The sequence below is a fragment of the Zootoca vivipara genome, chromosome 12, assembly GCF_965207765.1.
Source record: "Zootoca vivipara chromosome 12, rZooViv2.hap1.1, whole genome shotgun sequence".
NCBI classification, from domain to species: domain Eukaryota; kingdom Metazoa; phylum Chordata; class Lepidosauria; order Squamata; family Lacertidae; genus Zootoca; species Zootoca vivipara.
The window spans coordinates 52,679,183-52,702,199 of NC_142595.1; the positions used below are offsets into that span (position 1 = coordinate 52,679,183).

General features: G+C 50.7%; 1 protein-coding gene across 6 annotated transcripts in view; it reads left to right on the forward strand.

Annotated features, from left to right (window-relative positions):
* KIF1C (kinesin family member 1C) overlaps positions 1-23,017 on the forward strand; it is a 46,208-nt gene that overhangs the window by 17,106 nt on the left and 6,085 nt on the right. For 5 of the 6 annotated variants that reach the window (XM_088655920.1, XM_035134295.3, XM_088655921.1 and 2 more), the window contains 18 exons: positions 2,039-2,183; positions 8,177-8,253; positions 9,154-9,333; positions 9,735-9,800; positions 9,916-10,094; positions 11,396-11,507; positions 12,692-12,769; positions 13,371-13,436; positions 14,166-14,244; positions 14,910-14,988; positions 15,295-15,440; positions 16,103-16,275; positions 16,821-16,900; positions 18,066-18,141; positions 19,775-19,854; positions 20,044-20,138; positions 21,689-21,772; positions 22,702-22,882. In XM_088655920.1, coding sequence (XP_088512046.1) covers positions 2,078-2,183; positions 8,177-8,253; positions 9,154-9,333; positions 9,735-9,800; positions 9,916-10,094; positions 11,396-11,507; positions 12,692-12,769; positions 13,371-13,436; positions 14,166-14,244; positions 14,910-14,988; positions 15,295-15,440; positions 16,103-16,275; positions 16,821-16,900; positions 18,066-18,141; positions 19,775-19,854; positions 20,044-20,138; positions 21,689-21,772; positions 22,702-22,882 — 1,937 coding nt within the window. In that variant the 5' untranslated portion in view covers positions 2,039-2,077. Of the gene's footprint in view, positions 1-2,038; positions 2,184-8,176; positions 8,254-9,127; positions 9,334-9,734; positions 9,801-9,915; positions 10,095-11,395; positions 11,508-12,691; positions 12,770-13,370; positions 13,437-14,165; positions 14,245-14,909; positions 14,989-15,294; positions 15,441-16,102; positions 16,276-16,820; positions 16,901-18,065; positions 18,142-19,774; positions 19,855-20,043; positions 20,139-21,688; positions 21,773-22,701; positions 22,883-23,017 lie in introns of all 6 variants that reach the window. The other variant, XM_035134297.3, reaches the window with a different exon arrangement.

The following is a 23,017-nucleotide window of genomic DNA, read 5'->3' on the forward strand; positions in this document are numbered from 1 at the left end:
TTTTTTAAAGAGCTGTGTAGAAGCAGCCATTGTCTCGCTTCTGAGTACCCACAACTTAGCTCCCAGAACTCCTCTCTACCTGACACAGGAAGGGGTGTCTCTTGGGGGGGGCACGTGTCAGATTAGCTGCTGGAGCACCCACATGTAAGAACAATTAGACTTGTGGGCAGCATTTGAAATTCACCAGGTGCTTTTTGTACCTGGCTATTGGCCACCTGTGACCAAGCGAAGATGCCCAGATGGCGTCTGACGTCTCCACCACCTGGAGGTGCCTCCCTGGGGATCCTTGGATCTTGCCTGTTTTCACACTCCAGCAACACATCCTGTAGAATTCGGTCTGCGGTATTTTATCTGCACAATCAGAAGGAATTTCAGGAACCAAAAAGTCACTTTGGCAAATATGACTTGGAAGCCATCTGGCCCCCAAATGGCAACTAGGCATTCTGTTTCAGCGACTGTAACTCTGGCTTAAGGAGACATTCAGCGCCTAGTTTATATATCTGAGCTTCTAACACTGCATGTGGGACCTCCTCAGTGGTCGTCGTCGTCCCCGTCCCCCCCGGCCAATTACAGATCTCTTGTTCCAGCCAGGGCCTCATCCTTCTAATTTTAAATGGGCCTTAAAGGTAACCTCAAATTTCGGCTTAATCCAGAGGGCTGACCTAGGACATCAGACGGTGTTCTTCAGAGTTGAATAGGTTGTTTTTTTGTTCGTTTGGTACACTTGGGGTGGAATTGGGGTATTTTAATCTGGTTTTCTTGTTGGGCTTCATGTGGATGTAAACTACCCTGGGAGGCTAAAGGTAAAGGGGCCCCTGACCATCAGGTCCAGTCGTGTCCGACTCTGGGGTTCCGGCGCTCATCTCGCTCTATAGGCCAAGGGAGCCGGCGTTTGTCCGCAGACAGCTTCCGGGTCCTGTGGCCAGCATGACAAAGCTGCTTCTGGCGAACCAGAGCAGCGCACGGAAACACCGTTTACCTTCCCACCGGAGCGGTACCTATTTATCTACTTGCACTTTGGTGTGCTTTCGAACTGCTAGGTGGGCAGGAGCTGGGACCGAGCAACGGGAGCTCACCCCGTTGCAGGGATTTGAACTGCCGACCTTCTGATCAGCAAGCCCTAGACTCTGTGGTTTAACCCATAGCGCCACCTGGGTCCTACCCTGGGAGGCTATTATGCCTTAAAAGCCCATTGAACAAGCTCACCTGTCTCGCCTGCCTGCCTGAGTCTCCGTCTTGGAGCCAAGGGCGGTGGTGACTTTTTCTCAGCAACAGCTCCAAGGCTTTGCTGCTGCCCTTCTCCCTCTCTTTGAAGGTGCCTGGCACTCAGTATAATTATAGCCACCTTGAGTTTTTTAAACAGTTCAATAAATTTCCTGTGCACCTTGGAAACGTAATTCTGGAGAGCTGCAAGGTGTGTGCCTGTATAGTTAAACAGTGGAACTCCTTCCTGCAGGAGGTAGTGATGGCCACCAAATGGGATGGCTTTAAAAGAGGATTGGACGTATTCATAGAGGAAAATAAGGCTATTGATGGCTGCTAACCAACAATGGCTCTGCTCTGACCCTCCACAGTTGAAGGCAGCAGCACTTTTAAACGCCAGTTGCTGGAAGCTGCAGGGCTCGGTTGGCCCCTGTGAGAACAGGATGCTGGGCTAAGATGGTAACGCAAGGAGATTCACTGATAACTATAATTTGGACACCTTTAAGCATGTTGCAAAATACAACCCCTACGCACACACCCCAAACCAGCCTTGACGGGCCTTACGTTAAACTTATGAAGATGGACTATCTTAACCTGGAAGCAGGACAGAATGGGGTTTATCAGTGAATACCTACAAAAGGGACAGTGTGTGATCATTCATCCATAGTCAGTGCAAATTTCCTTTGTGGCTCTTGATGCAGGATGTGGGTGTCTATCCCCTCCCCCTAACCACCCACCCACCCACTAAAATAACTTTGGATGAAAAGTGCTGAAAATAAAAAAGTGTGTTTTGCTTTCTCTCTCCCCCCCTCTGCCCCCCTCCCCGCTTTTTTAGGTAATCCCACCTGTGAGCTGCAGCCAAATTTGACCCAAAATGGCCGGCGCTTCCGTCAAAGTGGCTGTCCGGGTCCGGCCATTCAACGCCCGCGAAATCAGCCGGGACGCCAAATGTATCATTCAGATGCAGGGGAAAACAACCTGTAAGTGGCCTTGTTGCTGTGGGTGTGGGTGTCTATCTGAGCCTCATCGATTTTTTAGTGTACTTTGGAACTCCCTGCCAATTGATGCCAAGCAGGCACCTTCACTGTACTCTTTTTGGTGCCTGCTGAAAACATTTTTATTTAGACAAGCCTGCATAGTACCTCTGGTTACGAACTTAATTCGTTCCGGAGGTCCATTCTTAACCAGAAACCATTCTTAACCTGAGGTACCACTTTAGCTAATGGGGCCTCCCGCTGCCGCACAATTTCTGTTCTCATGCTGGGGCAAAGTTCTTAACCCGAGGTACTACTTCTGGGTTAGCGGAATCTGTAACCCGAGGTGTTTGTAACCTGAGGTACCACTGCATTTAGTTTATTGATTGATTTTATTTTTTTGAATGTTGCTTTTACTGACACTTGCTATCCAGCGGCGTAATAATTTTGTAAAATAAAATAAATAAATATGATAGTTTGGATCCCACCAGAAAGCACCCAAATCATTGAGGTTGCGGCCACATTATAGGAAGAAGCTGTTGAAAAAGAAGGAAGCCTCCTACCTCCCTAACATGGAGCCAGGCTATCCACCAAGCTCAGTATTGGCAACACCGGCTGGCAGCAACCTTCCGGGCTTTCAGAGCCAGGGAGTGTCTCACAGCCCTACCTGGAAATGCCATCAGGGACTTGGGCTCATTCCCTGCCTTTGCTCCCCAGAAAAAAGACGGGTGCTTCCCTTCCCTTTGGGTGGATTTTCTTGTCCAGGAGGCAACAAAGGGAGGGTGAGGAGTGGGGTTTTTTGGAGGGGGGCGCGAAGCATGAGCAGCAGCCCATCATCTCCTTCGGTTTTGCACTTTAAATACACCCCTCCCCCCTTTATAGAAATGTGGTACTGCCGAGGTCAGGTGTCCACCTATTAGGGACACCGGTAATTTAACTGTGATTCCTGCATTGCTGGGGTTTGGGCCATATGACTCTTGGGGGGTCCCTTCCAACTCTGCGGTTCCTATTTGAGCAGGGGCTTTGAGTCTCCATCTGTGGTCTTCCCTCTGAACAAGCTGCCTGCTGTTTTGAGTTGCTGCTCACTTTAATTAAATCTCCCCAAAATGTCACCTGTAATGCCTGTCACATGGGCTGGCTTAATTAAATCAGTTAATCAGGGCAAAGCATTAATTGCCAAGAGCTGCCTGTGCCAAGCTTCCTGAGTTCTTCTGGGACACCTCCAGCCTCAAAAGGATTTTTTTTTTCGCAGGAGGGGAAGAGGTTGGCTTGTCTTTTCTCCCCCCCCCCCCCCGCCCCTGCTGGATCCAACCAGCCCTCTTTTCCTGCTCTGTAACTTTACGCAAAACAAAGCCCAGTTTGGAAAAAGTTTACAACGGATCAGGAAGGGGGGGAGGAGAGAATAAAAATCACATGAGAGGGAGTCATTTTGTTAAGGCAGTGGCAGGGACGGGGACCTTGCATCTGCTAATTTTATTAAGCCTTTGAAACATCTTACAAAACCTCTTCCAAGGAGTCTTTCCGATGATAAACAACTCCTCTTCTCTGCCAGTGAAAGGAAGTTGACGAGAAAGTTGTAGGTTGTTTTTTAAAGTGTTATATGGGAAGAAGAATTGTGTGTGATTCTGGCTGACCGAGCAAGTCAACAAGCCCTGGGCTTATAAAAACAGCCTGGATAAACCTCTTTTGGGGCTCATTTAAGTTGAATTAATCCTGTCGCCTGGTGGTGCCTGGGAGAGGGGTGGGGAGTGGGCTTTGTGGACACTCCAGACCCTCTTCCCATCCTGTCCTTGTGCAAACAGCCCCTTCGAAGCCTACAAAATGGAAAGGACTGGCTGCTTTGCCCTTTTTGAATCACTAACAGCCCAGCCAACTTTTGAGAAAGGCCACACAAAGGAACTTTCTCAAGTTCAAGTGGCCCACCTAGTCCAGCCTCCTGTTCTCTCAGATGACTCAGTGGGGAAGCCGCAGGCACAATCTGAGCCCCAGAGCACTTTCTCCCTTCCTGTAGTTTCTAGCAACTGGAATTCAGAAGCATCGCTGCCTCCAACTGCGAAAGCAGAGCACAGCCATTGTGGCTAGGAGCCAGGGATAGCCCTCTCGTCCTCCATGCGTTTGTCTGTTGTTGTTTAGTCGTTTAGTCGTGTCCGATGCTTCGTGACCCCATGGACCAGAGCACGCCAGGCACTCCTGTCTTCCACTGCCTCCCACAGTTTGGTCAGACTCATGTTGGTGGCTTTGAGAACACTATCCAACCATCTCATCCTCTGTCGTCCCCTTCTCCTTGTGCCCTCCATCTTTCCCAACATCAGGGTCTTTTCCAGGGAGTCTTCTCTTCTCATGAGGTGGCCAAAGTATTGGAGCCTCAGCTTCAGGATCTGTCCTTCCAGGGCTGATTTCCTTCAGAATGGATAGGTTTGATCTTCTTGCAGTCCATGGGACTCTCAAGAGTCTCCTCCAGCACCATAATTCAAAAGCATCCATTCTTCGGCGATCAGCCTTCTTTGTGGTCCAGCTCTCACTTCTATACATCACTACTGGGAAAACCATAGCTTTAACTATACAGACCTTTGTTGGCAAGGTGATGTCTCTGCTTTTTAAGATGCTGTCTAGGTTTGTCATTGCTTTTCTCCCAAGAAGCAGGCGTCTTAATTTCGTGACTGCTGTCACCATCTGCAGGGATCATGGAACCCAAGAAAGTAAAATCTCTCACTGCCTCCATTTCTTCCCCTTCTATTTGCCAGGAGGTGATGGGACCAGTGGCCATGATCTTTGTTTTTTTGATGTTGAGCTTCAGACCATATTTTGCGCTCTCCTCTTTCACCCTCATTAAAAGGTTCTTTAATTCCTCCTCACTTTCTGCCATCAAGGTTGTGTCATCTCCATATCTGAGGTTGTTGATATTTCTTCCAGCAATCTTAATTCTGGCTTGGGATTCATCCAGTGAATGAATTCTGCATACAAGTTAAATAAGCAGGGAGACAATATACAACCTTGTCGTACTCCTTTCCCAATTTTGAACCAATCAGTTATTCCATGTCCAGTTCTAACTGTAGCTTCTTGTCCCACATAGAGATTTCTCAGGAGACAGATGAGGTGATCAGGCACTCCCCATTTCTTTAAGAACTTGCCATGCATTTGTCTAATCCTCTTTTAAAGCCATCCAGGTTGGTGGCCATCACTGCCCCCTGTGGGAGGGAGCTCCGCTGTTCAACTTTGAGCTGTGGGGAAAAGGACTTCCTTTTATCCGTCCTGAATCTCCCAGCATTCACGGCACGTCCACGAGTTCCAGTTTTATGAGAGAGAGAGAGAGAAAAAAAAACTTTTCTCTATCCACTTTCTCCTAGCTGCTGATAATTTTACAAACTTCCATCATGTTGCCTCTTACTCACCTTTCCCCCAGCGCTGGAACCGTTGCTCCTAGGGGAGTCCCTCCAAGTACACAGCTCAGTCAGTAGAGCATGAGACTCTTCATCTCAGGATCATAGCTGTCAATTCCCTTATGCTGAATAGGCTTCCTCGCAAGAAAAGGGAAAACTTGACAGCTATGCTCAGGATCATGGGTTCAAGCCGCATGTTGGGCAAAAGAGGGGTTGGACTAGATGACCCTCAGGGGATCCCTTCCAACTCTAGGTGCCTTTCTCTACTGGAGGAAGAAGATGCTGACCCCAAGAGGACCTCGTCCAGATCCTGGTGCACCCTGTGCCCCAGCCTGATCTCACTCCCTGGCCTTGGCGTTTGTCGCTGTGTCTGTCAGGCCTCCCCACCAGCTGCTGCTTGACCCCTGTCTATATTTAGCCCCAGGACAGCTGAGGGGCCCTTGTGCAGGGGGTACCTGTTGGAGGAGGAAGAGGTGTTGGGGTGGCACCCAGGGGCACCCAGGCTTCCCACAGAGAGGAAGCCATTCCCCTTTCCCCAAACGCATTACCCCGGCCCGCGGGGTGCCGAGAAGGCAACTTCAAAGCCGCAGCTATTCAAGTTATGCAGGGAATGTTTTTCCAAGAGCTGAGGCTGAGTAATGCCACTGGGCCGGCTTTCCAAGGAGGGGAGGGCAGTGCTGATCCGCCTGCGGATTTCCTAGAACGCATATTCAGTGCAGGGGAGGGGGGACGTTGCCTATGTTTGTTCCCTGGTGCTTTTCACCCTGTCCTGCCCAGGGGCGGAGGAAGGGGGGGTGCGGTGTAGGCGGGCTGCCCCACGTGTCACCACTGAGGGGGTGGCAAAATGCCGGGTGGCACTCACTGCGGGGCCTGCAGCGTGCCCGAGCCACGCGTCTTGCCCGAGTGGCTTCCTTTGCTGCTGGTCCTGCCCTGGCTCTACTTTGAGGAAGGAGAACCTTCTAGCTTTTTGGAGAGGAAGCTTCCTTTCCCCTTTCCTTTCTTTCCTCCCAGATGTAACCATTGGCTGTGGTTGCTGCACTGCAGGGGGTTGGACTGGATGGCCCTTGAGGGTCCCCATGAACTCTGTTACTCTATTATTATACTCAGGGACAAACCTCCACTCCTTAAAGGCCAACCACCAGACCCAAATACCAGAGAGATGAGAACCCTTCCATTATTATTATTATTCCTCCAAGGAACTCAAGATTAGGGGCTTTAAAAGAGGATTGGACAAATTCATGGAGGAGGACAGGGCTATTGATGGCTCCTAGCCAGCGTGGTTGTGCTCTGCCTCCACAGCTGGAGGCACCGATGCTTCCGGATAACAGTTGCTGGAAAACACAGGAGGGGGAAGTTGCTCTTCTGCTCAGATCCTGCTTGCGAGTTTCCAGGATGCTGGGCTAGAGGCCTGATCCAGCAGCCAGGCTCATATGCTCTTAAGATGACACCCGTGGTTCTCTCTCCCCCTCTAATTCCCCAAACAACCCCACGAGGTGGGTTGCAGACTGAATTGCTCTGGACATCCATCCAACCTCCGAGCCAAGAGCGCTGTCTTCTGTGACCCAGCAGAGGTGATAAAAGCTGTAGAGATGGAAGGGATGCAGAGGGTCACCTGCCCTGACCCCCTGCAAAATTACGGTTGCGGCCATCAATATTAGCGGTGTCTCCCCACTTACTTAACCTCTTGCACCCTCCATGTCCCCAGGGAAAAGAAGGTCAATTAAGCCAGAGAATATGTAAAGTTGGAAGGGACCCCAAGGGTCTACTGGCAGTGGCGTAGCTAGCCGCTCAGGTGCACACAGTTCAGCGCGCACGTCCTGCAGCTGAGGGCAGGGCAAGCTGCCCATGGGGGTGGGGCGAGCCAAGGCAGGGTGCATTGCGTGGAGCCTCTCCGCAGTCTTCCCCTCAGCTGTAGGGCGGCTGAGGCGGTGGGCAGACGCAAGCCCCATGCTGCTCAAAAAAGCAGTGTGCAGGAGAGACGCGTGGCTCAGGCACACTGCAGGCCCTGCGGTGTGGCGCCCAGTGCCTCCCCGCCTCACCTGACTACCAGTGGCATAGGAAGCTGGGTGTGGGAGTTGTTGGGTTGTTTTTTTAAAAAAAAAGTGTCGTGAGCCCATTTTTAAAATTTTATTTTAAAAACTCATATTTTTGCCATTTTGTCACCCCCCCTTCAGTGATGACACCCGGGGCGGCCCGCACCCCCCTTCCTACACCACTGTCTCCTGGTCCAACCCATACCTGCCAAGTTCCTGTGGGTGAAATAAGGGACGGACCAGAAGTAGCAGACCGGAAATAGCGCTGCCGCCATTTTGGAACTGGGCAGAGCTGCATCAAAAGTCGCTTCTGAGCATGCTCCGCCCAGTTCCAAAATGGCCGTCGCGCCAGAATAAACCGGGGAAAAACAAAAAAATCCATTTTTTCAGCTGGGAACAGCTAGAAAAACGGGGGTTTCCCGGGGAATACGGGAGACTTGGCAGCTATGGTCCAACCCCACCCTGCAATGCAGGAATCCCAGCTAGGGAATCCCTGTTAGGCGGCCACCCGACCTCAGCAGTACCAAATCCCTAAAGTCTGGCTCTTTCGGAAACGCTCGACGCTTAAGTCCTTCTTTCCCCGCAGGTATCGCCAACCCCAAGCAGGCAAAAGATGCCCTCAAGAATTTCACCTTTGACTACTCCTACTGGTCTCACACCTCGGTGAGTTTCTTTGGGAGGTGGGCAGGTAGGATGAGGACCGGGTGCGGAACTATTGCTGATGGCGAATTGGCAGAATGGAGTTGAAACCTAAGCTGGCCTTCCACAACCAGGTGCCGTCTGGGTGTTTTGGACTACAACTCCCACTGGCACCCAGCACCCCATAAGGCTGTACTGGCTGGGGGGGATGATGGGAGTTGTAGTGCAAAACTTTGGGGAGGCTGGCTGAGGATGTTGCCAGCCCCTTGGGTTAGGAGGAAGGTGGCATTGGGGTTATAACCAAGTCAGTGTTCTCATATCATCAAGTTTAGATCCAGGCTTGTGACAAAGGTTGTCTTGAAAATGATTGTTCTACTGTATACAGTGGTGCCTCGACTTATGAATTTAATCCGTTCTGAAGGCAGCTTTGTAGGTCAAAAAATTCAAATTATGTGTAATTTTCTCCTTTGTAGCGTCCAAGTGTAAGATTTGGGGCTATTTTCCATATTTCATGTACTGCATAAGACCAATTCTTTTGACAACATATCTACATTGGTATCATAAAAAATGTTCAGTGGCATTAATTTTGGACAAAAGACAATAGTTTTCTTAGTAATATTTATTGTTTTTGTCAAAATTAAATTCCAAAAAACCTCGCTCCAGCCAGCACCAAATTTATTGCAACCCCTCCAATGATTAGGTGATACAGAAGGAAACATTTCTGGCATTTGCAAAGAGGTGCGATGCCATCTGTGTGGAGATTTCAAGGAGTTTTAAAAAACAAACTGGAAACAGATTTTAAGGGCGGCGACTGCCAGATTCTGTTCCAATTCTTGGGGAGGATTTGTGTGTGGGTGTCTCGTTCCCCCCTTTTTCTAAGGTGTTGCACTCGGTGCAGTGCTGGCTTTTTCTTTTCCCTTCCAGGAAGAGGACCCCAACTTTGCTTCCCAGAGGCAGGTCTACAAGGACATCGGGGAGGAGATGCTGCTGCACTCTTTCGAGGGCTACAACGTCTGCATCTTCGCCTACGGGCAGACGGGCGGCGGCAAGTCCTACACCATGATGGGCAAGCAGGAGAAGGACCAGCAAGGCATCATCCCTCAGGTGGGGCCCGGGGTCTGTGGGGCCAGGGCCTGGAGGGATAAATCCACTGCAAGCGCACCGTTATAGCATAGAAACATAGAACTGTAGAGTTGGAAGGGGCCCAATGGGTCATCTAGTTTAACCCGCTGCAGTGCAGAAATCACAGCTAAGGGACAGCTGAGCGTTCTAACCACTCGGCCAAATAAGTTGCACTCCGCTCCCCTGAAATGAGTGGCACTGAGGAGAGGAGGCAGTAAAGGTTGGTTTACGTCCTACAGTTTCAGCAAATACATGGTGCACAATACTAACCCATACCCCGAAACAAACAACCACCTCTGCCCGGCTGAATTGAAGCCTGGTCCCGTCCCACTGTGGTCCCACTGGGGTGTCTCACCTCCTCCATCTCTGTTTCCCCTCTCCAGCTCTGTGAAGACCTCTTTGCCCGAGTGAACGAGAACAAATGCCCCAACCTCTCGTATTCTGTGGAGGTAAGTCCTTCCCACTTCCCCGCCCGACCCCTGTGCTCCTCGTCTCTGCTGCCCTTCCCGCTGGTTGGCTGCGCCCTTTCACAGCCTGCCCCTCTCGCCCTGCCCGCTTTCCCAGGTGAGCTACATGGAAATCTACTGCGAGCGCGTGCGCGACCTCCTCAACCCCAAGAGCCGCGGGAACCTCCGCGTACGGGAACACCCCATCATGGGCCCTTACGTCGAGGACCTCTCCAAGCTGGCCGTCACCTCCTACGAAGACATTGCCGACCTTATGGACTGTGGCAACAAAGCCAGGTATGCCTCTGTGAACCGAGGAGCTGCCTCGCCTCGGAAAGGGTATTGTGGAGCTGGGAAAGGCAACCGGAATGATCGAGGGAGCAGTGTTGGAGTGACGGCCCTATGAGGAAAGGTTGCAGCGCCTGGGACTTTTCAGTCTGGAGGAAAGACGAGTGAGAAGCAACATGATAGAAGTTTATAAAACAATGCCTTGCATGGAGAAACCGGACAGAGAAAAGTTCTCTCCCAACACTAGGAACTGGGTGGATATCCCATGAAGGTTGGGAGAGCCAGGATGGGTAAAAGGAAGTCCTTCTTCATGCAGCACAAACTGTGGAACTCCTTGCCACAGGAGGCAGGGATGGCCAACCACCTGGATGGCTTTAAAAGAGAAAAAATTCGAGGGGGAGAGGGCTATCGATGGCTACTGGCCAGGATGGCTCTGCTCTGCCTCCACAGTCAGAGGCAGCGACGCTTCCGAAGGCCAGTTGCTGGAAATGGCATGAGGGGAGAGGGCCTCTTGTGCCCAGATCATGCTTGCTGCTTTCCCATATTGGGCATCAGGTTGGCCACTGTGAGAGCAGGATGCTGAACTTGATGGGCCCCTTCAGCCTGATCCAGCAGGCTCTTCTCATGACCAGGGGCTCCAGAACATCAGAACATAAGGTGAGCCTGCTGGAAAACCCAAAGGTCGGCCATCTAGTCAAGCACCCTGTTCTCACAGTGACCAACCAGGAAACCCACAAGCAGGATTCGAGTGCAAGAGCCATTCTCCCCTCCTGTGGTTTCCAGCAGCTGGGATTCAGAAGGCTTGCTTCCTCGGACCATGGAGACAGAGCAAGAGACCTCTCCTTCATGGAATTGTCCTAACCTGTTTTAAAGCCATCCAGGTTGGTGGCCTTGGTACTGCACTGGCCATGGCTGGACTTTTTATGTGGGGAGTTGTGGGTTTCCCCTCTTAGCTATGAGAGGAGATGGGGCTTAACGGAGGGACCCTGAACCAAGATATCCTTGGCTTCTTTTGGAACCAAAAGGAAGATTTCAAGTGAAATGGTACCTAAGAGAAGGAGGTGAGCCTAGATCTGTGGCTGGTTAGGAGGAGGGATGGGAGCCATTGACTCAGAATTGTAAAATTGGATGGGATCCCCAATAGTCATCTAGCCCAACCCCCTGCTGCAATGCAGGAACCACAGCTCCAGAATCCTGCCCTACCTCTGCTTAGAAACCTCCAAGGAAGGAGAGTCTACCACCATCCAAAGTGGAAATGCTCAGTTCTCTATCTCTCTCGCACACACCTGAATATTCTTCCCTGTTCCCAGGACTGTCGCAGCCACCAACATGAATGAAACCAGCAGCCGCTCCCATGCCGTTTTCACCATCGTGTTCACGCAGCGCCGCCACGACGAACTCACAGACCTTGACACAGAGAAGGTGAGGCGCCTGCAGCCTGCGGCCGCCTCCTATTCTTTCTTCTGCTACCTTAATGGCTGTGCATTGCCTGCTCCTTCAGCTTCGTGCCCAGGAACCCGTTTCTCTCAGCTCTGTGGTGGCAGTGTGGTGTAGAATCATGGAATTCTAGAGTTGGAAGGGACCCCGAGGGTCCTCTAGTCCAACCCCCTGCAGTGCAGGAATCTCAGCTAAAGCAGCCACCCAACCTCTGCTTAGAAACCTCAAAGGAAAGAGGGTCCACAACCTGCCGAGGGAGTCCACATCAATAAGGGAAGAAAATATGCCCATTTCTCTGCCATTGTCACCTCCTGTGATTCAGAAGTAAACAAAAAATTACAAGAACTCGGGCCAGAAAGGATAATTTCAAAAATTCTTCACAAAGTTTTATTCAGGATAACTTCCAGTGAGCATCAACATCAGGACAAGGCCCTGTTTCGATGATCCTTCATCAGCGAGGTTTCTCAGGTCTAAGTGTACCAAACATATTGGGGATCCCATCCTTGTCCTGATGTTGATGCTCACTGGAAGTTATCCTGAATAAAACTTTGTGAAGAATTTTTGAAATTATCCTTTCTGGCCCGAGTTCTTGTAATTTTTTGTTTACTTCTGAACTTACCAAGACCTCCTGTGATTCAGCATCTGGGACAGGAAGGGAGAAAGGGGGTCCTGATCGCAAGTATATACAGCACCATGGAACAAGGGAGGGCAGTCCTTCCTTTCCTTTCCTTTCCTTTCCTTTCCTTTCCTTTCCTTTCCTTTCCTTTCCTTTCCTTTCCTTTCCTTTCCTTTCCTTTCCTTCCCTTCCCTTCCCTTCCCTTCCCTTCCCTTCCCTTCCCTTCCCTTCCCTTCCCTTCCCTTCCCTTCCCTTCCCTTCCCTTCCCTTCCCTTCCCCCCACTGTGGTGTAGTGGTTAAGAGCGGTAGACTCGTAATCTGGGGAACCGGGTTCGCGTCTCCGCTCCTCCACATGCAGCTGCTGGATGACCTTGGGCTAGTCACACTTCTCTGAAATCTCTCAACCCCACTCACCTCACAGAGTGTTTGTTGTGGGGGAGGAAGGGAAAGGAGAATGTTAGCTGCTTTGAGACTCCTTCGGGTAGTGATAAAGTGGGATATCAAATCCAAACTCTTCTTCTTCTTCCTTCCTAACTGGGTCCTTTCTTTTCAGGTCAGCAAAATCAGCCTGGTGGACCTGGCAGGGAGCGAGCGGGCGGATTCATCAGGAGCCAAGGGCACAAGGCTAAAGGTGAGCGTTCCACCTGGCATGCTGAGAAGCCACCATCTTTGCAACCTACAGCAGTGGTTGGCAAAGTGGGTGGTTCCACCCCCTGGGGTGGGTGGTGGGATTACCTGGGGTGCTGCTGCTAAGAAGCAAGAGGCCCGTGACTACCAAACTTTGCAAAGCAGGCATCGTCAGGTCAAGTTTGTTGAATTAATTGAGCTAAGTTGTATTAACTGGGTTCTGAATATATGTGCAATTATCTGTTGCTACTTTGCCTTTTGTAGGGTTATTATTTTCCTCAGTCGGTCGTGCAAACTACTGTTCTAAATAATGCTTTTTTTATAGGGCAGGGGAGGGGGCAATGGGGGTGAGTAAATGGAACCAAGAGGGTAGTGGAGTTCCAAAAAGGTTTGGGAATCACTGAGCTAGAGTAAGACTCCCCTGCCAATGGGGCGCATGTGTGCCTGCCAGAGGGGGAGTGTGTGTGTGTGTGTGAGAGAGAGAGAGAGAGACAGACAGACAGACAGACAGACAGACAGACAGAGAAGTTAATTCTAACAAGTTAGTTGTGATTGCAGCTCTACAATTCTAAGATTCTGTAAGTTATTTTCACCTACTTTTTCAGGAAGGCGCCAACATCAACAAATCTCTGACCACGCTGGGCAAAGTTATCTCTGCGCTGGCAGAGATGGTGAGTGACCCTCTTGTGAGGGGTGGGGGGTCCTTCTTCTTAGCGGTTCCAGGCGTAACCCGTTTTTAGTCTTATTTTTATTTTAACTTCCAAAGGCTTTAATCATCAATGCAATGCAATGCTTTCCTAGTGGCAGTTCCATTGCTTTTTTTGGGTAAACTGCTCTTTTTTTTACAAAATCAAACGGTGTATTAAATTTTACGAAACAAATAAAAGCAATACCTGGAGTGCATTTATTTTAAAAACCAGTAGCTTATAAATAACCACATATGAATCTGGATAATAATAACACCTATACAGTAATACCTCGGGTTACGAACGCGATCCGTTCCGGATCGCAGTTCGTAACCCGAATAGTTCGCAAACCGAGCGCGATGGGCGCGCGCGGCGAAAACACTTCCGGGTTTGCGCAGTTCGTAACCCGAACTGTTCGCAAACCGAGGTGGTCGTAACCCGAGGTACGACTGTATACCTGTATACAAGAGAAGCATATATATGGAATTGTAGTCATTTGCATATAATTGCATAATTGTAGTTGTTTGCATATAAAGTGTTATACATTTCCCCTTTTTATTTATTCCCTTTTAAAATATTCATAATAATAATGATGATGATACAAAATAAATAAAAACAGGGAGGAGGTGGTGTTATTGGATGGGGCGGAGGGCAAAGAGAGGAATCCTCCCCCTTTCCTCACCTGCCTCCCTCCTTCTTGACCCCCCCCCCCAGCAAAACAACAAGAAAAAGAAGTCTGAGTTCATCCCCTATCGTGACTCGGTGCTCACCTGGTTGCTGAAAGAGAACTTGGGTGAGTTTTGAGGGTTGGGATGTGAGGCAAGGTGTGGGGAAGAGGTGGGAGGTGTAGGGAGCTGGAAAGCAGGTAGAGATGACTTTGGGTGGATTTAACAGTCTCCCATCTACAATCCTGGTTTTGGGAGCCTCTGTTGCCAGTGGTGGTGAGTAGTGGTTAGAGGGTCGGAACTAAGATCTGAGAAAGACCAGGGTTCAAGTCCTTCTCCCACACAGCGGCCATGAAGCTCACTGGGTGTGACCTTGGGGCTAGTCTCTGTCATCTCTCAGCCTAACCTACCTTGCAAGTTACAGGTAGGTAGCCGTGTTGGTCTGAGTCGAAGCAAAATAAAAAAATTCAAGGTTATTGTGGAGATTAAATGAGTAGGTGGGGAGCTCCCTGAAGGAAAAGCTGGCATATAAATGAGACAGAGAGCTAGATATAAACTATGTTGAGTGGGGACGCTGCTCCTGTACGGTTGGAGATAATAGGTTTCCGTGTCCTGCAATTTTTCCTGTGGATTCCTAACAAAAAAATATTATTTCCTGGGAGCCTTTGCATACAGCCTATTTGCTTTCTCGGACTTTCGCAAAGGGGTGGGGGGAATAAACTAGGAAGTAGAAGCACTTCCAGTCGCCCTCCATTTACCCTCTCTCCCCTCCCCTCCTTTTTTTATTTCTCAGGGGGCAATTCCCGCACAGCCATGATTGCTGCCCTCAGCCCGGCTGACATCAACTATGAGGAGACACTGAGCACCCTCCGGTGAGCCGAAGAAGCAAATAAATTGGGGTGGGGGCGGGGAGCTCTTGTCCCATTCTGTTCCCACTGCCCACCTCCTTCCTCATGTACAGAGTGTTTCCCCTCCATTTGTGGGGCAAAGACCACAGCAGCCCGGATATGCCCTCGCTGTTGCTTTCTCTTGCACACTCGCCTTCCCTTCAAAGAATCATAGCATTGTAGAGGGGGAGAAGAGCTGTACACCACCTTAAACTCCCTAGAGAAAAAGGTGGGAGATAAATGGAATAAATAAATAAACCTCCTGGCTTTCCCCCCTCCCCCCCCATCCAGTTATGCCGACCGCACCAAGCAGATTCGCTGCAACGCCGTCATCAACGAAGATCCCAATGCCCGCCTCATCCGGGAGCTCAAAGAGGAAGTGGCCAGGCTCCGGGACCTCCTCTCTGCCCAGGGGCTCTCAGCCACCACCTTCGCTGGTAAGGGGGCAGGAGAGTGCCCCAGAGGAACGGAGGGTAGGGGTGCTGGGGATTTAGCTCTTGCCATATAGGCAAGAAGCCAAGGCAATTTTCCCTGGTATTCTTCTATCAGGGTAGACGTTACACGAGGAAAGAGTGTGTGGGAGGGATGAGGAAAAAGAAATGAGGCTGATGTTGTAGCCTTGAGAACAGCTTGCGTACTCCCAAATCCTGCAGATGATTTCAGGTGACACACCTAGGATTCTGGGGTAGAGAAGCTACTAGCCACAGTGGCTAAGTTCTACCTCCACATTTGAAGGCAGCCATGCTTCCGATTGCCAGATGCTGGGAACCCCAGGAGGGGAGATCGTCTCTTCTGCCCAGATCCCATAATAGGCACCTGGTTGGCCACTGAGAGAACAGGATGCAGGACTAGATGGGGCCCCCTTTCGGCCTGATCCAGCAGGCTCTTCCTATTCTCTTAAGCAATTTCTGCTCCTCCCTCTCTGACAGATTAAAATAAGCAGCAGAGTTGGACGGGCCCCCCCAAGGGTCTTCCAGCCCAACCCCCTGCAGTGCTGCAATCATAGCTAAGCCTGCCTTGTTTCCTTGGCGGGTGGAGGAAGGGGGCGCGATGCTTGGCTTTCTGCGTGCCTGATGGTGGTGTTTCTTCCCCCCCGCAGGCGCGAAGCCTGACGACCCGGGGGGCGGACTGGGCCTGCCCATCTCCCCCTTTGCCCAGAGTGAGGACTCCTCCCTCCTCCTGGAGCCCCTGCCCCTCAACGGGGAGTCTGAGTCATACCCCGACATGGAGGAGGAGATGATTTGCACAGAAGAGGCCATGGAGAGGCTCCAGGTGAGATTGGGGGCGGGGGGCGGGCGGGCACTTAACTCCAAACCACTTGGAAAGGGGGACTTGCATCTAGCTAACCTGCCCCAGGGGAAAGCCCCAGGATTGGGAAAGCTGGGGAGGAGGCACCGTGTCTCGTTCTTCCTCCAACCCCTGACCCCCCTCCCTCAACTGTTCCTCCCAAGGCTTGGTTCCCAGACCCTCATTTATCTTGGTCACCCTCCGTCATCTCACCAAAGGCTTGGGCTGGCTTTCTAGGTGGTCCTGAGCTGAGGGTCCTCATGCGCACTTGTGTCCCATCAGACCGGCACATTTGCAGTGAAGCAAATCTTCAAGCCTTTAGCCATTTCCCCACATTCTGCCATTTCGAGCTTCTCCAATTCAGCGTCACTCACGGCAGAAACTCTCACTCCCTGCGGCCTGCTGCCTCGTCTTTTCTGCACCGCCGGCACTTGCTTATTATGGGCCGAAGGGAGTATTTGGGCGGGGAATGGTGGTAAACAGAGCTGCTTTCCTCGCCTGTGTCCTGAGTGGCTTCCCTGTCCTCGTAGGAGACGGAAAAGATCATTGCAGAACTCAATGAAACCTGGGAGGAAAAGCTGCGGAAAACAGAGGCCATCCGGATGGAGCGGTGAGTGGGATGAACCCCTCTGGCACGGGGGTCTCCCTTGCAGCGTGTAGTCTCTTTCCCTCAAGGAATGTGGTGGGTGCAAATATACTGGCTGGGGTGGGAAGGAGTTATAGTTCCAAACACTTGGAGGGCGCCACGTTGGCCAAGGCTGTTGTAGGCAGACAAGGCGGTGTTTAGCTGAGTTTTGTTTTATCAATGATTCATTTTGTCGCGTTTACGCCCCTCCTTCTTTCTCCAAGGAGCACAAAGTGGCCTGTGCATGCTTCTCCGCTTCCTCCTCATTTAATCCCCCAAATATCAATCCTGCGAGGATGGTTAGGATGAGAATAGACAGTGACTGGCACCCAAAGTCACCATCCAGTGTGCTTCATGGCCAAGTCGGAGGATTTGAACCCTGGTCCTCCCCCAGGCCCTAGTCCGACAATGCCACCACTACTCAGCCGCCACAGATTCAGAGAGTAGACACATTGAAATCCATTGATATAACTTAGTCACGCTGCTTTTTTTTTTTAATGGGCCTACTCTGAGAAAAAACTTGAGTTGAATACCACCCACAGATATTAGCATGAAATAATTCCTCAAGCTCTTCCTGGCTGTGAAAATGGGGAATGGAAGCACTTGAGCGCCAGCGGATGAATCATGCAAAGCCAAAAAGTGACCTGAGCCAAACTACCGAGATAGACTGCCTCTGGACCTGGAGGTTCTGAACAGCCATAAGAGCCTGGTTGCTGGATCAGGCCATTGGCCCATGCACTCCAGCATCCTTTTCTCACAGTGGCCAAACAGACGCATGTGGGAAGCCCATAAGCAGGATCCGAGCACAAGAGCAGTTGTTCCTGCGGTTTCAGCAATTGGTGACTCCAGAGCCACCATGGCTAATAGCCCTCCTCCTGCATGAATTTGTTCCGTCCTCTTTTCAAGCCTTCTGTGTTGCTGGCCATGCCTGCCTCCTGTGGGAGGGAGTTCCAAAGTTCAACTGCATGCTACACGAAGAAGAACTTCTTTTCACGTGTCCTGAACCTTCCAACCTTTATTGGTTCATTCCTTTGATTCTTGCACAGCCAGACACACACAGGGCAGCCCTGCCCTTTTGAGAACTGCGGAAATGTTGAACCCGTCCCCATCTTCTGAAACCTGTCTGTAAGCCTCCCTTTTCTCCCTGCAGAGAGGCTCTCCTGGCAGAGATGGGCGTGGCTCTCCGGGAAGATGGGGGCACGGTGGGGGTCTTTTCCCCCAAGAAGGTAAGCATTGATGTTGCAGTGACAGGCGTCCGTAGGCTTCACTGGGCACGGCCAGTGGGGTGAGGCCTGCAACTATCCCAAGGTCTCCTGGGATAGAGCTGGGGTGGGGGAGGGAGTTTTCCCCCCTATTGCCTAAGCCTTTTGAAACCCTCCACAAATCCTGAGTGGAGTCCCTAAGGCGGTCGGATGGCGCCTCGTATGCCTCCTTCCAGCAATTCCTGCAGCCAAACTTGTGCCCAGTGTCTTGCTCTGCTTTCCTTTGGACCCCCTCCATGAGGCCGAGATGGGGGGCCTTGTTGTCTGGGCAGCCCTGGATCCCCATATATACTGCCCAGGCTTACGCCCCGGGGAGGTCACGTCGGTGCTGCTAACACAGCAAAAGCAACATGGTAAGGAACCGTCATGAGATCCCAGTCTCTGCAGCCACAGCAGGCGCTGTGATTCCCCAGCAGTTTGACTTCAGCCTTGGAGGTGCACTCCATTGTGTCTCGAGACAGACGGGTGCCGTAATTTCAGAGATAGGGACAGCTGCGTATTCCTGCATTACAGAGGGTTGGACGGGATGATCCTCAGGGCCCCTTCCAATTTTATGCTTCTGTGAAATCAGCCTGTGGGAGGGTTTGCTGACCAGCTTAGTACCTTCTCCCTCTGTGTGTGTGTGTTTTCAAGTAATGGCCACATGGTGGTGCCAGCTTCTCCCAGCTGATGCATTTGCAGCAGGCAGCTCTGGTCTGGGCAGTGGTTTTTAAAAGCCACAGGTGTGAACTGCTCCCTTTTGTTGTGGTCACGAGGGGGCAGCACCACTGTTCTTTCTCTCTCCTGGCTTCCTCCTGACATAAGAGCCTGGCGGGATCAGGCCCACGGGGCCCCATCCAATCCGGCATCCTGATCTCACAGTGGCCAACCAGATGCCCCAATGGGGAGCCCGCAAGCAGGATCTGAGCACAAGAGCAACTCTCCCCTCCTGCGGTTTCCAGCAACTGGCATTCAGAAGCATGGCTGCCTCCGACTATTGGGCATTGAAACATGCCGCAGAGTGTGTGCAGAGTGGACCACACAGATGTAAACACTGAAGAGACGCAAAGATATCTTTGCAAGGTTTAATAACAACTTCCCAAACATACATCCTCCATAGTGTCTATAATCGTCACCCATCTATCCACCAGGGCAGAGTAAGGTACATACTGCACATTATATATCATCCACAATTGCTGACACAGCTAATTACAGTGACTTATCAGCACCTGCTACACTGCTACACAGCTATAAAAACTAGGTCAGGATATGCACCCTGGCTTTTAAAGTGGTACACATCCTGTGAAACAATAATGAACCCTAACATTTAAACAAACTATTCAACATCGACTGTGGAGGGCAGAGCATATGGCCTACCGTGTTTCTCTGAAAATAAGCCATACCCCGAAAATAAGCCATGGTGATAGGCGGTTTAACCTTGTAGGTTAAATTGTATCATACTTAATAAAAAAAATTAAGACATCCCCTGAAAATAAGCCACCGTGTTGTTGTTTTTTGAGGAAAAATAAATATAAGACGATGTCTTATTTTCGGAGAAACACGGTATGTGTGAAGGAGGGCTTCTGTTGATCTCTGCCTGCCTCTTGTCTTAACGCAGACTCCGCACCTGGTAAACCTGAACGAGGATCCGCTGATGTCTGAGTGCCTCCTCTACCACATCAAGGACGGCATCACCCGGTGAGGCCCTTGGGGCTGGGGTGGGTTTGTGGGATGGAGAGGCGAAAGGGGTCCTTCTGAGCTGATCCTTAGTCATATTACTAATTAATTAAAGTTGTATTTGTTCGAAGAGCCCAGGGCAGCTCACAACAAAAAGCATATTCGCCTGTCTCTTCCCCCCTCTCCCCGGGGACCCTTCTCCCCTTGCAGAGTTGGCCAGCAGAACGTGGACATCAAACTGACGGGGCAGTTCATCAGAGAGCAGCATTGCGTCTTCTGCAGTGTCACCAACGAGTCTGGAGAAGGTGAGCTGGGTGCCGGTGGGTGGCTTAAGGAGTGCAGGCACCTTTGAGAATTGGAGGGTCGCCTCCCTTTGGGATCCCGAGTTCCTTTTCTGTAATAACGCCTCCTCCTCCTCTCCCATCTTTTTTGTGCTTGCGTGGAGCAGGGGGGCCTCGCCGTAGGGCCACATGCCAACAGGTACTGGGGTGTCTGTGGGTCCTGGCGGGGGTGCGGGGAGGTGCCAGTGTGTGGGTCCAACCTGGGGGCCTGAGCTGTGAGCCCCCGTCTCCTGCCTCCCACCCTCTCAGTCTCTCATGCTGTATGTCAGTGATTCCCAAAGTAAGGAGGCCTTTCCGCCTGGGGGCCAGTGGGATTAATGGTGGGAAGCAGCCACTGCTAAGGGGCAAGAGAGTGTCCGGGGGGGGGCACTGGAGGTGGAAATGGCTATCAGACTTTGGGAAGCCAGTATCATGTTCACCAGTTTGGTGAGTTTAGGAAACTAAATAAGAGAAAGAAAGTAAAAACTTTCTGACAAGTAAGAGCTGTTTGACTGTGGAAGGGACTCCCTTGGGAGGGGGTGGACTCTCCTTCCTTGGAGGTTTCTAAGCAGAGGTTAAGCAATCTGTCTCGGATGCTTTAGTGGAGATTCCTGCATTGCAGGGGGAAGGATTACTGCTAGATGATTCTATGTACAGTGGTGCCTCGCTAGACGAATTTAATTCGTTCCACGGGTCTTTTCTTATAACGAAAAATTCGTCTAGCGAATCCCATAGGAATGCATTGAATTTTTTTTTTGCCCATAGGAACACATTTATTGAATTTCAATGCATTCCTATGGGAAACTGCAATTTGCTAGACGAATTTTTCATAAAATGAATTCGTCTAGCGAGGCAACCTCCGCTAGAAAAAACCTTTTGTTAAGCGGAAATTTCATTAAGCAGGGCATTCGTTAAGCGAGGCACCACTGTAATAGTTTAATAGAATCATCTACATTATAATAAATTATGAAATGTGTATGCTGACCTTCATCCAATGATCACAGGGCAGTTGACGATACGAAATGAGAACATAGAATTATAATCATGGAACTGTAGAGTTGGCAGGGACCCCCAGGGGTCATCTAGCCCAGCCCCATGCAGTGCAGGAATCCCAGCTCACACCATCTGCTCAGAAACCTCCCAACGGAGGAGACCTATACCACTGCCTCTTACTGTCAGAAAGTTCCTCCCAATTGGCTTTGAATATGTGTGCTTTCGATTGTCATGCTTTCGAATTTTATCTTCCTTAGTGGGTCATGCAAAGCGCTCTTCTGAGCAATGCTTATTTTCTAGGGTAGGGGCCCCTGGGGGTGAGTTTATAGAATCAGGGAGGCCATTGGGATAGGTGCTCCTGGTTTTTTTGTCTCGCATCCCAGTGGGGTCTTTCCCCCCTAGCAAAGCAACCCCAGAAGGCCTGGGGACTTAGGGGGCTAGAGAGGGTGCTAGTGGGTGCTGCTTGCTTCCTTATCACCAGCAGCCCACCCTTTCCGGGTAATTGTGCCCTGATCTTGGCCTCCCCCTCCTCCCTCTTTCAGTGGTTGTCACCCTGGAGCCGCATGAAGGTGCTGAGACCTATGTGAATGGGAAGCAGGTGCTGGAGCCGCTGGTGCTGAGATCAGGTCAGCTTTTCTTTCCCGAGTGGTGCAGTCAGCAATTGGTTCGCTTTACCAGTTGAATTATTGGAATTCTGTGCCGCTTTCCAATCAAACGAATCCCAAAACGGCTTGCAAACAATAAATGACAATGACAAAACAGAATGCCGCAAGTGTACAGTATAAATCACACAATGCAATTAGCAAATCACCAGTCAAACCACTGTGATCTATAAAACACTGTTTGCAAAACAGCAGCTAAAAAATAAGCTGAACGTCCAAATTACAGCATAAGTCATATTAGATGGTTCACAAATCAACAAGGCATTTATAATGTATAAAACAGTATTTACAAGATGACAACTAAAAAATAAACTAGACATACACACACCCCTCATTCTTGCAATGACTCATAATATTTCACTCTCTTCATTAAAATGCACCTAAACATCCATCCAACGGGAGGATCCTGATCTAACAGAGCAGAACTGTGCCTCCCTCCCTGCGAGACCCTCCTTGGGCCCATCTATGTGTGTGACGTGTTTGTGCAGGAAAAACATGCCCAAAAGCCAGAGGTGGTGCAGCATTTATTAGAGTGTTGAGCTACAAGGACCCAGGAGAGACCAGGGGTCAAATCCCCCCACTTGGCCATGAAGCTCACATTGGGGGCCGGTCACTCGCTCTCAGTCTAACCTACTTTGCAGGGCTATTTGGGGGGGGGGGTAAATGGGGAGGTGGGGAGAACCACATTAGCCACCTGGAGAAAAAAAGGCAGAACATAACCTGCCATAAATGAGCAATGGCTGCCACACGTAGGCATGTGCTGGTTTCTGTGGGTGCCGCTATAAACCCCATCCATATTCCCTGAATTATGGATGCCTTTAGAGCACCCTAATTATTCTTTCTCCTCCTTGGCTGACATGTCTCCTTCCCTCCTCCATCTTCTACTTATCTAGGGAACCGCATCGTCATGGGCAAGAACCACGTTTTCCGTTTCAACCACCCAGAGCAGGCGCGGCTGGAACGGGAGCGCAACACCCCCGCGGAGAGCCAGGCCGAGCCAGTCGACTGGAACTTTGCCCAGCGGGAGCTGCTGGAGAAGCAAGGAATCGACATCAAGCTGGAGATGGAGAAGAGGTGGGCGAGGCTTGGCTAGTCAGTGATATCATTTGCTGGAAGCTGGCACAATGAAGGTGCCAGGCTCACCGCTGTGGGGAGGGACTTGCAGAGCTCAGGGGCCACCGCAGAGCAGGCCCTGTCCTGGGTCACACC